The sequence below is a fragment of the Leptinotarsa decemlineata genome, unplaced genomic scaffold, assembly GCF_025532065.1.
Source record: "Leptinotarsa decemlineata unplaced genomic scaffold, Ldec_3_MD MMD2_P_RNA_scaffold_9, whole genome shotgun sequence".
Lineage (NCBI taxonomy): Eukaryota > Metazoa > Arthropoda > Insecta > Coleoptera > Chrysomelidae > Leptinotarsa > Leptinotarsa decemlineata.
Genome location: NW_027412536.1, coordinates 6632516 through 6646212, shown reverse-complemented (window position 1 = coordinate 6646212; position 13697 = coordinate 6632516). Strand labels below are relative to the sequence as shown.

General features: G+C 31.5%; 1 protein-coding gene across 3 annotated transcripts in view; it reads left to right on the top strand.

The window, feature by feature from the left end:
• Positions 1 to 9318, top strand: part of LOC111513341 (histone-lysine N-methyltransferase eggless) — a 126373-nt gene extending 117055 nt beyond the window's left edge. For all 3 annotated transcript variants that reach the window (XM_074170525.1, XM_074170526.1, XM_074170524.1), the window contains 3 exons: positions 6869 to 7053; positions 7108 to 7259; positions 8946 to 9318. In XM_074170525.1, the coding sequence (XP_074026626.1) occupies positions 6869 to 7053; positions 7108 to 7259; positions 8946 to 9152 (544 nt within the window). In that variant the 3' untranslated portion in view covers positions 9153 to 9318. The remainder of the gene's footprint in view (positions 1 to 6868; positions 7054 to 7107; positions 7260 to 8945) is intronic.
• Positions 9319 to 13697: the final 4379 nt, after the last annotated feature.

Sequence of the window (13697 nt, the reverse complement as noted above, 5' to 3'; positions counted from 1 at the left end):
TGTAACTCATTTATTATTTTTCACATTGTTTTCCATTTATTATCTGAAATACTTATCAACTGTCATAGTAGTTTTTCCATGCATTTTTCAGTTCCACTCGATATTCCCTGATGACATAGTTACTTATTTCTTTATATTGTATATTGCCCTTCTCACTTAAAGAAGTAAAGCTCAAAATAATGCAAAACAATGTCAGGTGAAAGCCTCGTAAGCTAAATTGGAGTATGCATGAACATAAACTTTTTTCCCAGGTTGCTGAAGTTGATTGCATTTTTTTTTCGGTAAAGTCACGACCATACCTTAGTTTTATTTCGTAATTTACTTTTGATTGCCATCCTTTGATTATCAAGGATTTAGAGTCATGATCAGAGACCGAGAGATCAGATACTATTACACTATAAGGTTTTGCTTGTCATAACAAAACAATTGTCAATACATGATGCAGATTTATTTTTGACATGTGTGAAAGAAGTCTTCTAAGTTGATGGAAGATCCCCTAATGAAGTGAAATGAACACTATGACTAATAACATTGACATTGAAGTCCCCTCCAAGAATTACATTTTTACTTTTAGAACATACTTTTACTAACATATCATTTAAAAGACACAAAAAACATCCAAAATTACCCACCAGAAGGTCTATAAATAACCAATCATATAATTTTTATACTACAACACTATCATATAGTTTCCAGAGGACTCGCTAAGATTATATTAGATCACAGCATTAGAAAATGTATCATTCTTATAGATAGCAAGTTTTCCACGGCCTTCGAAACCTTTACATAAAGCTCTACTTAAGGAGTTATCTTTCAATTCATACTCTTCAGTAGCCGTCCTCACTTACCATTGACTGGTAAAAAACAGAAAATCACAATAGTTGTCACTTATAAGTCTGTTATCTGGAATGAGTGTTTAATTACTGATACACTGGATATTTTGATGACAGAAGGTAACAAGTTGGAAAAATTACTCATCATCTCATCTAGTATTCTTTAGCCAAGAAAAAACTCATCCTTTTTATCAAGTACTGCTTTAGGAGAACCAGTCATAGAAGATACTTAGAATTTTCAAAACTATATGATTTGTAGCAGATATGCTTTTTATAGTTCTTTCAATATTGTTGAGCACCTCAAATTTGCATATTTTTTTTTTCTAGAAAACATCTTATTGAACAGTTTCTATAAAATTTTCTGAATGAATTGATTAATCTACAAATGCGAATAATATTACAATCTGCTGCAATAATTGAATTCATGGTTTCCAGGGCTAATTTCTATATTCTACTATATCTCGAAATAAGTCATGGGTTATATCAGAAAGTTATTTGTTTGATTGAATTTTTTCATTTATCACGAAGTTGTGAAGATTTAACCCTTCTTCAGTACTTTAGAAAATCCAGTTGCATACTGGTTCCCATATATGACAATTTTATGTTAACTGCTGTAGAATACTAATATATACGTAATCTCTTCTTGACTTTCTTCAGGTTGTGTGATTTCATCAATTTCATTCAAATCTGATCTGTAAAGAGCTTTATCTGCTTGTTCTTCTTCTTTATAATCGTTGAGATTTTTTCCATCATCTTTATGAGTATTTGAAGCACCTTTTCTTTATTGGATCTTATACTTGAATTTGTTTATTTAGCGGTTTCCTATTTTTTTAATTTGATGCTTCATAACATCTGTATATTTTTAGCCTTTCTAATTATTCCTTTTCCTTTACAATTAATATTTACAGAGTTAATGTTTTCATTCATATCAGATTCGTCAAGGCAATTATGCATATTGACAATATTGATAATTCAAGAGTTGAGTTTCAGCTTTAGTCATTTAAACATTCTGTTTATTATTATTCTCCATGTCAGTTAATTCCTTTCTTTATCAAGTTTTTATGGTGGCTTGTAGTTCTGTAATGTTTTTATCTTTTTCATTCATTTGATTTAAGAATTTGTTCTCCACCCTTATAGGTCAAGATACAACTTATGTTCTCGCTGGAGTCTCTTTATGAAGTCATCCTTTTGAGAACCTTTCTTTTTCAGTTCATTTATGATCTGTACATCTACGTTATAAGCATATTGGTCGAGATTTTTGTCATTATAATAATAATATAATAATAATATTTTATTGGTTCTTCTGGATGATAACTCAATGATATAGAACAAGTCAGTGTAATATGATATAAATAAACTTAGAAAAAAAATGTATATATAGGATATGAACAGTTATGTAAAATTATATATTAAAATTTATAACTAGGTAAAATTATAATATATTAACATCCCTAGATGACAATCTCAATTCTTCAGTTATATTGATAAGTGATTTATAAACTCTTCAATGGAGTAGTAGGCTTTATCAATCAGAAAGTTTTTTAGGAACTGTTTGAATTTTCTTAGTGACATTTTTCTAACATGATTCGGCAATTTGTTAAATAGCCTGATACCCATGAAAATTGGACTTGATTCTGATCTAGCCAGTCTATGATTTGGTATTTCTAACAATGTTGAATTTCTTGTGCCGTAATTATTTTTGTTAAAGAAGGTAAAAGGTCGCTGATCCGATTTTACAAAAATCAACAGCTGGTACATATAAATGCATGGGAGAGTTAATATTCTTAAAACTTTGAATAGATCTCTGCAGCTAGTACGTCTATTTACACTCTGAATGTTTCTGACAGCTCTCTTCTGTAAAATAAATACCCTTTGTGCCTCACGTGATAGGCCCCAAGCTACTATACTATATGAGATTGTTGAGTGTAATTGGGCATGATAGTACATGAGTACCACCGACTTATCTATAATTTTACTGAGCTGATAGATACAGTAACACATAGTTTTATTTTTTTACATATTTCATTAATATGTTGATTCCATTTACAATTTTCAGTGAGAGTGAGTCCTAGAAAATTTATTGAATTCACCTGTTTCATTAAACCGTGCTGTGATTTTAACAGTGAACTGTGATCATGACCATTTGGGGCATAACTAAATCTTAGGAAGGATGATTTTTTATCATTGCAGATTAATTTATTACTAGAAAACCAATCCTGGGCTTTTAAAATTTCCCTGTGAGCCAGGTCTACTGCGGATGTAACATTCTTTCCACTAACCAGTAGTGTAGTGTCATCCGCATACATTACAAAATGTCTTCAAAGTCATTGACACAAATTATATAAAGTAGAGGTCCAAAAATAGAGCCTTGTGGTACTCCAATAGTATACTTTAAACGTTTAGATTGATACTGATCTATATCAACGTATTGTGTTCGATTTTGGAGATAACTTTCAAACCATCTACGTGAGTTTCCCCTAAAACCATACTTTTCCAATTTGTCTAGTAGAATTCTGTGGTCTACAAGATCAAATGCCTTACTTAGATCTAAAAAAATACCCAGAGTTCGATTTCCCATATCTAGACTATTATATAGCTCTTTTAGTAGTTTTATTATAGCTTCTGTTGTTGAACGTCCCTTTCTAAAACCAAATTGATTTTCATTGAATAGTTTATGAAGATCAAAGAATGCAACGACTGAATTTGACACCCATTTTTCATAAACCTTTGCAAAAGCACTGGGGACAGTGATGGGCCTGTAATTTTCAACTTGGGTTTTATTTCCATTTTTATGTATAGGTTTTATTTTTCCAATTTTTAAGCTATCTGGGTAAATACCTTTTTCCAACTAGCAGTTGATGGCAAAAGTTAGTATGCCTGCAATAAATGACGAACATTTTTTTAAAAGATTGGGACTTATTTCATCATTACCAGTAGATTGAGAGGCTTTTTGGTTTTTGATTATATCATTTATTTCTGGTTCTGTTGTTGGTTTAAATGAAAAAGTAGAACGATTGAAGTATCTAAGTGTGGGTTCTTCTGATGATTCTTTAACATTGCTAGCCAGTAGTGTGGGTATGGTATTAAAATATTTGCTACATTCTGGGGTGCCTGTACAATATTGTTATCAATAGTTAAGTGAATTGGTTCTAGCCTCCTTTTTGATTTTTTGCCTGATCCTATATTAGTCCAGGCTGTTTTATATTTATTTTTTGCGTTTGCAATGATGTCATTATTATATTGCTTTTTTGATACATTTAATAGATGTTTATATAACTTTTTATATTTTTTATAATATTCTTTGGTATCCTCATTTCCGTTTAAGGTTAGCGTATACAGATATTTTAATTTCTCTCCAGAAATGAGTAAACCTTTTGTTAACCATGGTTTTCTTTTATATGATGCCTGTTTTTCTTCTACTTTTTTTTAGAGGAAAAGCAATGTCGAAGTAATATTTGAAAGTTCAAAAAAAAGATCTCAAATTTTTCGTTTGCATTACCCCCATACATATACATATCATTCCAATCTTCCTGCCTCAAAAATGAGATAAAGTGTTCAATATTAAATTTATTATTAAGGTCTCTAAATTGCTGTAGAGGATTTGTTTCTGTAACTTCATGTGAGTTGGTATCAATATAGATCAGTTAACATTTTGATGATCACTAAAATAATTATCTACTACTGTACTCTTATATAATTCATAGTAAATGTTTGTGCAGATGTTATCTAGGCAATTATTTCCTCTTGTTGGGGTATTAATAGTTGGTATGATATTATAAGAAGTTAGCAGATCTGTTAATGAGTTGAGGTTTTTCGATTCATTGAGAAAATTGATATTAAAATCTCCACATAATATTACCTTATAGTTATTGAATTTTACAATTAAATTTCGGAGCAGTTCCTCAAAATTTTTGATAAAAATGTCAAATTTCCCGCTTGGGCTTCTGTAAACTGTTATTACTAAGCTATTTAACATGCCTTTGCCAAGTGACAACATCTGATTGTTGTCACCTCTAAATCCATTTTGACAGACTTAGTTTTTACTGTGTCAAAATTTATATTATTTCTGACATATATAGCTACCCCTCCATGTACTGATTTTTCCCTACAAAAAGAGTTTGCAATCTGGAAACCCTCTATTTTTAGAGATGATATACTATTGTCTCTGGCCCAGTGTTCTGATACACAAAATATGTCGCAATTATTGTCTTCTAAGAAAATTTCAAAATCTAACAATTTGTTACTGAGCCCTTGTACATTTTGATGAATCAAAGTAAAAACCTTTGAAGTGGATAAATTGACAAAGTTTCTGTTTTTATGAGGTAATGTTATTGAAGTGTATATGTTGACTAATATGTTTGATGTGATTCTTGGAACTTCGTCTATGGATGGTATTCTTGGGCCCGGAGATGATATAAAAAATAATCTTCAGTATTAAATTTCCTGGTTTCGATGTCTTTTAATTCTGTAGCAAGTGAGATCTGCCTATATTCTTGGAATTCCCTATCTGATGATTCAGGTACCTGGTTTATAGAATTACTGTTCATTTCCCTTGTTGAGATATCTTTTTGTTCAAGAAGACCTGATATCAATTTACAGACATGCCACTTTCCAATTCTTTTAATATTTTTACCGTTTCGCTGATAGTTCCTTTTTTTTTAGCAAATTATTACCCTTCACTATAGTTGATTTTAGGTTAATATTAAGAGATTCCTTTAGAAGAGCTAGGTTATTTCTGTATATCCTGTCATTAATAATATCTTCCGCCTCAAGTCTGTAGGGCTGTGTAATAATTAGGAAATTTGTATAACTTAATGTTCGAGAGACATGTCTCACTGGAAATTTGTATGTGTTGTTTGGCCAGATAATAACAACGTCAGTTTTTGTGAAATCCTTGCTATTATTTATTGCGGTTGTTATAAGTTCACTTTCTGTACAGTTAGGCTTCAGAAATGTCTTTATTATGTACTTGTCATTTAATTGTCTTCTGAAGAAATCTGCCATGTCTCGTCCAAGATTCCCAGCAATAAACAGGATTCTCTTCTTTAAATTAATTAAATACTTAATACTTATTTACTGCCTCCGAAATTCGTATTTGTTTGCTCTTCTCCTTTGTCATTTCACTTCTACGATCTCTCTTTACATTTTCATTAGAAACCGAAGTATCGAAATACATTGTTTTTGTTTTGGCTACGCCACTGAATTCCCATAGGGAGGAGTCAGTAGAAATTCCTTTATTTACTGTTTTTACCTGGCTATCTGTTTGAGTGTCTACATTTTTTGTTGGTTTGTTTTTTACTTTCTCAATTTGCATTTTTAGTTCTGCTATTATATTTTCCTGCTGTTGAAGTAAATTATTCATTTCGGTTTCATTTCTCATGACCTCTTCAACAAATATTTCATGTTGTTTCTTTAATTCCTTAATATGCTTATTTTTCATTTCATTGTCCTCACCTAAATCAAGGATTGTTTTCTCTAAAACACTGTGTTCTGTATCCTGGTTAGATTCATCAAAGGTTTATTCAGAACAACATATTATCTTATTTCCCAATAACCTCTTCAACTTTCTGTACCTTGGTAGGCAGCTTTTGTGGAAAACACTATTACATTTTGTGCAAATATATAGTGACTGAATGGCTTATTTTTACAGCATTTAAAGATAGATACTTCTTCACTTGCGGCCATCTTGAAAGGTAATCACACAAACCACAGACAATTTAAGTTTACACATTCGAAGACAACTTCGGTAAAAAACTCGTGCACATTTTATACACACATAGTAAAGTAAGTTTGTTTTACTTTTACAGCATGCAAAAATAATTCAATTTTCTTTCGGGGCACCTTGATCATATACTCCAATTTGATATATTCTTTTGCGAGTTTGGTAATGAGCTAAATGAGGCTTTTTGTGCCAAAAAAGTTATCAAAATACTTTTTGACCGAGAACCCTGTGAAGTAGGTTTTAGATTAGATGATTTATGGAGTATACCCGCAATATATTTCTGAATCACTGAAATTTTGAGACATTTTTTTAGGACAAGATTACGCAAGAGAAACAATGACGATGAATTAAAGATACCCATCACCCCGACTGAAAATAAACCTGAACCTGAAATTAAAATCAAGAAAGAATTTTCAGAGCAGAAGATTGACCTCAAAGCTGCCCTAGAAAAACTTGGAGATAACATTGAGACTGTTACCATAAGCGATGAAGAAGATGGTTTGTAGCTCAAACATATTTTGTTCAAAAAATTATCGATTGAATTTATTTTAGAGGGACGGGAAGTACTGAGTTTCAATCCAAAAGCAAGTGGTTTAGATGAAAAAACTCCTACTTATCCATCTGTTAGAGATCTTTTTGGTGAAGATGAATGTGTCTATGTGATGGATGCCAAAAATGCAGGGAATATTGGACGTTTTCTCAATGTAAGTTTTCCTAATCGCACAGTAATAATTGAAGGGAATATTAAACTGTAGTATCTGCTAATGTAATATTCAATGAAAACATAAATATTTTGTCAAATATATACAGGTTGACAGTTGAACAATTTTCCACCCATAATATCTTTCTTCCAGAAAAGTGTATGCAAAAATGAAAAAAACACATCCATATTTGTATTACAGCCCATTATTTTGAAAATTTTGGGAAATATTTTCAGTACTCCTGGTTCTCCCCTCTACGCGGGGTAGAATCTCTAACGAGAAGGGGATCAAGTGAAACTTTTTTAGGGTTTTCCACTGTTTTTCAATCTCATCAAACAGTTTATTTTTGACCACTATTTGCTGAAAGAAAACATATTCAGTAGTTAATGGTTTTCAGGTTATAATTCTAATTATATATTACAAGCCATCCTTAGTAGAAATCAAAAGGAAAAATTATATACACAAGTAATGTTATTGAAATTTCAATGATAGTTCATTTGCTATCATTCAATGGAAGATTTTCAATTCTTATAGATGGAATTGCACAGACAGCCTTCTTTTCTTCCATTTCTTCAAAATAGATTCGTAAATTAATCATTGTTTAGAAAGTATGCTAAATAAGTACTTCATTTGTACTTTTTGGGTTGTTCAGTGATGACTTTGTTAAAGGAATAAATTGCAGAGGAAAAACTGACATGATTTTGAAAGGAATCCAAATTGTGATGTAAATCACAGGTATGTTATTGATTTGATTTGCTAAAACTAGTTCAATGACAAATAGAACTGAATGACAAAGTTTAAATTGAGGTTTTAGAATTTTTGTAAAACCATAATCAATTTCAAGTTCACCAATACAATACATCGGGTCATATAAGAACTCCTTAGTTACAGGCTCTCTATTGTAAAAAGATCTCATTGAATTTTTACCTCCACAATCTTCTATCTTATAGCTCAATTCATTGTCTTAAAAGTCAGATTAAACATCTTATTTTGGACTTTGATCTTTATTCAGTATTCAAATACATAGAACTTGTCATCATCTTCAGTAAGGATTGAATATAAAATTCAGCTTTTGGAAGCTTCTGCTTATATTTCTACTTATTTCTTTTTCATTGGTTATATCTTATTTATCCTGTGTATTAATTTGTGTTCCATTCTGTGCTACACGTAATTTACTTTTGTTAATAATCCCCTGCTGTAACTGACACTAAATATACTATTGTCAGTAAATATTCAGCAAACTTCAGCGGTCCAATGCTTTTCTGCAGTGCTTGTGCATCTCCATTAAAATAAGTCTTCTAATGAATATTATATTCTATTCACTTTTGGAAAACCCTCTTGAAATTTCAGGTAGAACAATTTTCTTTTCAACTAGAAGACTCAATACAATACTTTTAGTTAAAATAATAATCCGAAAACAATTACCCACCGTGCAGACCAGTTCTAATCACTTCGGTAATTTTCAAATGCATTTTTCTGAATCTGTTGGTCAATTAATGATAAATTTTTGTCTATCAATAGAAATATGATTCAATGCCCATTGATATCCCTTTTAAATACAAAAAACAACATCTACCCTTAGTAGTAGGTTGAACCACAAGTCATATGAATTTGTCTTGAAAACATCTGTATTTTAATTGATTTCAATATTTATAGAATAACTTGATATTTTTGCATTTCAATTTTCAGCACTCTTGTTCTCCAAACGTGTTTGTTCAAAATGTGTTTGTAGACACTCATGATCCACGATTCCCTTGGGTGTCATTTTTTTCATCTCAGTTTATCAGGGCTGGAACAGAACTGACGTGGAACTATAACTATGACATTGGCAGTGTACCTGGACGTGTTTTATATTGTCATTGTGCTTCTTTGGAATGTAAAGGAAGACTTTTGTAATATTTTGTATTTGCTCATTTTCTAAAAAAATTCTATTTTCATTGTATGTAATCAATACTTCTTAGGCTACCTTTTTAGGATAATGTATTTTGTTTGGTGAATGCATTTCTTATTGTAACAGATAATTTCCTTCCAGCTAATTGAAAATAAATGATGAAAAATTAAACCGTCAAAAAAAAATTCATATCCATAAACACATACTAATAAGGATCAAATGATGTAATTGTCAGGCCGGATAAAAAAGATCAAGGCAATTACAGTTACGCTCGAATATTGGAAAAAGAAATCCAAGAATGCATCGATGTAATTACGAGGTAGATCAGACACTTACAAGTAATCTGAGTTTTACAGTTGAAAATTGAATATTGATGAAAAATTTTTACAAAATTGGCGCATTGATGATAATAATATCATAATTTTCATATATCTGAAATTAGTAATATTATGTTCAAAGCTTACTCTGTAATAATAAGAGTGACATTATCATTGAAAGATTTCTATTTCATAAATGCTCATTGAATTAATTTTATTCAACGCGTTACTATTTTAAATTGAGAATATTACCGGGATTTATCTATGTCTAGTAAATGATTGTAAATTATACTCAGATTTTCAATGTTTTTTATTCATATTAGGGTTTTTGTTGATTAAGATCATTTCGTGAAAAAGCCTTTTTGACATATTTTTTTCTGAATATAAAACTTTTGCTTGATCAAATTCAATTTTGTGTCCTGTTTCAATAGAATGTTGAGCTAGTGCACATGAATTTTTGTTTGAAGGTGATTGACAATGTTTCGTGATGAATTTCACTAGTTCGGACTTCCATTGTCTACTATATAAAATGATTTGAAATCCCTGAAACAAGTAAAAAAGAATAGTTGAAAATAACAATTATATTAAGCAACAATAAACCTGAAATGAAATGATAGTGAAATAACCTACAAGTAAAAATATAATAATTGAATAAATAAAAATTAAACGAATGAAAAAAAGAAAATAATAAAAAATAAAAAAGTGTAGAGATTCCAAGTCACGTTAGTACACGAACTTTCGATTGTTGGTATCTACAATCGTCTTCGGGTGATGACTGGACTGATTCCTCCGAGAGATGACTATTTTATAGGTCGTTGAAATACTTTCACTTTCTCTACTTTCCATTTTCCGCTTAACTGATTCCGTGAGAGATGACCGTTTTGGCGGGAGTTGGTCATTTTTCGTTTGATGATGGGTTTCCATATGTTTCGTATATCTACGCTGGCCTGGCTGAATACGTTGTTGGACAACATGTATGCGGCTTCCTTAAATTTTCTCCTGAACCAATGTTCCTCTCTGTGCAAGATCTCAGCTTGGGACCACTCGATGTTGTGTTGATGGGTCCAAACATGGTCTGCTATTCCTGATTTGCTGGTTTCTCCTCGCTGTGTGTGCTTCTTGTGCGCTGTGTGTGCTTCGCATTGCCGAGCACAAGAAGCACACACAGCGAGGAGAAACCAGCAAATCAGGAATAGCAGACCATGTTTGGACCCATCAACACAACATCGAGTGGTCCCAAGCTGAGATCTTGCACAGAGGAACATTGGTTCAGGAGAAAATTTAAGGAAGCCGCATACATGTTGTCCAACAACGTATTCAGCCAGGCCAGCGTAGATATACGAAACATATGGAAACCCATCATCAAACGAAAAATGACCAACTCCCGCCAAAACGGTCATCTCTCACGGAATCAGTTAAGCGGAAAATGGAAAGTAGAGAAAGTGAAAGTATTTCAACGACCTATAAAATAGTCATCTCTCGGAGGAATCAGTCCAGTCATCACCCGAAGACGATTGTAGATACCAACAATCGAAAGTTCGTGTACTAACGTGACTTGGAATCTCTACACTTTTTTATTTTTTATTATTTTCTTTTTTTCATTCGTTTAATTTTTATTTATTCAATTATTATATTTTTACTTGTAGGTTATTTCACTATCATTTCATTTCAGGTTTATTGTTGCTTAATATAATTGTTATTTTCAACTATTCTTTTTTAATTATTCTTTTTTACTTGTTTCAGGGATTTCAAATCATTTTATATAGTAGACAATGGAAGTCCGAACTAGTGACATTCACATGAATTTTTGTTTAATCTTATATCACTTTTGTGATATAAGACATTACTAATATCAGATATCTGAAAATTATGACATTACTAACATTAATACGCCAATTTTGTAAAAAATTTTTATCAATATTCACTTTTCAATTCTAAAACTCATATTACTTGTAAGTATTGTCCATTTTTTTTTAGTTCTTTTCTATTGTATTTCATTTTAGCGTCCTGGCGAAGTCTCTATTCAGAGAGGAAATCTTAAGCTGAACTATTTGAGAAATAGAGTAAGTTTGTTTTTTGAACGTGTCTGACTGAGAGTTCCGTTAAACCCTACCTTCCATTAGTGTTCACACAAATGTTGTTCCTGTTATAGAATTTTTGATGGGAAAAAACCTATGGTAAATATTGAATTTGGTATCGTTAAATAGAGTTTTGAAAGCTCTTGAAACGTGAAAATCTAGAAAAACTGCAACTAATAACCTACTGTGAACACGAAAAAGTGTTTATTATATATATTTTTTTTTTCATTTTTTACAATGGAAATAGAAACCAATCGAAACAAACAATAAAAAATATCCAGTGGCGTATCGGAAATAAGTAATAACCAGCTCATTAATTCAACCACTTTCATATCATTTATTTTTCCAAAATTGTCAACTTAAGTTATTGTAAACAAAAGCAATGCTGTCTTATTTCATTTCTACAAAATGCTCAAGTATATCTGTTTAAAATCTGTTTTTCCGTTAATTCACAAAGCATGTGTGATACATTGTAAAAATGTATACAAATTCGTCAAGGATCACAAAATAATTTGCTACCAAAATACTTTAGAAGATACTGAAGAGAGTTCCGTTTTTGAAAAAAGTATGTTGGAGAAAACAATTGATGAGTTTACTGAAGATGTGGAGGCTAAGGACAGGCACATAAACAAATTTAAAAAAATGAAATGAATGAATTCAATGAAAATGCTATAAAATCGAAAGATTTGTATTCTTCAATGAAAAGTCAAAAAAAATTATACTGGAAGTAAAATTTCATATAATAGAACTGCAAAAATTTATTGAGCAACTGAGCAGTAGACCCAGTTGTTCGATTTCAACACAAACTATTTCCAGGACTACTAAGCAAATTGGTGTCCAAACCAGTATTGAAAAAAAAGCACATCTGCACAAACAGAATATGATAAAGGAGAAATGGCAGAGATGGGAACAGAAACCTCAAACAAATATGTACAAGTAGTAAGTAGACATTCGGTTGAAGTGGTAACTCAGCCTAGATTGAGCATGCCGCCGCCATCTGAAGATAATATTGTCATGGATGACTTCAGATGGCCAGTCGGTCGGTCGGTAGCCAGGCGGTTCGACGCGGGTGCTTTTTTCACTCTCTTGAATTGACTGCCGTGTTAGTCGGTGGTTAGTCGTGCTAGTCTGAACGATCGATTTTCACTTGCTATCGTTCAACCCGTGTTAGGAATCACATGTTAAAAGGTAAGACCTCGTTAATCCTTATCTTGCACAAGTTTCGACTTCTGAGGGTTGACGTTCGTAGGGGTGCGACAGCTGGTTAACGGAAAAACAGATTTTAAAACTTTTTTTTAACAGATGACCTAGTTACTAGAAGCAACTTATGACTGAAGATGAGTATGCACTAAATTTTTCACGTATCCTACAGAAAATTTTGGAAACTGACAAATATCGAATAGAAGAAAATGTTAGGCTTTTTTCTGAAATTTCTGATCTGACAAAAAGCATATTTAATGACACACTAAAATATGGTTCTGAAGATTATGTTTCAGTTATGTGTAATACAAATAATATAAGTAAAACCAGAAATTTGTACAAATCATTGAAACAAATGATCCCAATTTGTAAATACACCAATCTGTTACTGATCATTGAATGTAATTCCCCAATAGATGAAATCATCATCAACAAAATGAGAAGAGAGATGAATTCATTAAGAAACGTAATGTAGACACTTTCACTGAAATGTTTGTGGACTATAGACAGGTAGGTAGCAAATTTGTTGTACTTGACAATATGAAATTGTATCTTTCACATAACAAAAAAGGTTATACTGTTCTTAGAACAATTCAGATTGATGGCAAACTTGCTAGACATTCAAATTATGTAAGTGAAGATAATTTTTTTGGAGAGTCGTTCAAGTCGGACTCCCTCTGCAAAGATATTGTAAAGATTGATCATGTTGATATAGATAGTAATTTTTATAGTTTTTTTAGATTCATGCATGTGAACGTTTAAGGCTTCATAAACAATTTAAATCTCATTGAAGTGATGAATAATTTTCACAATGTGACATTTTGTGTGTGTCTGAGCACTGGATCACAAAAGACAACCACATTCGTGGCGAGTTCTTATTTAAGCAAAGAAGTCAAATCAGCAAATTGACGAAATTTCTGCTATCAAAAATTAATCTGTGCTGTTCGTTTCAGAA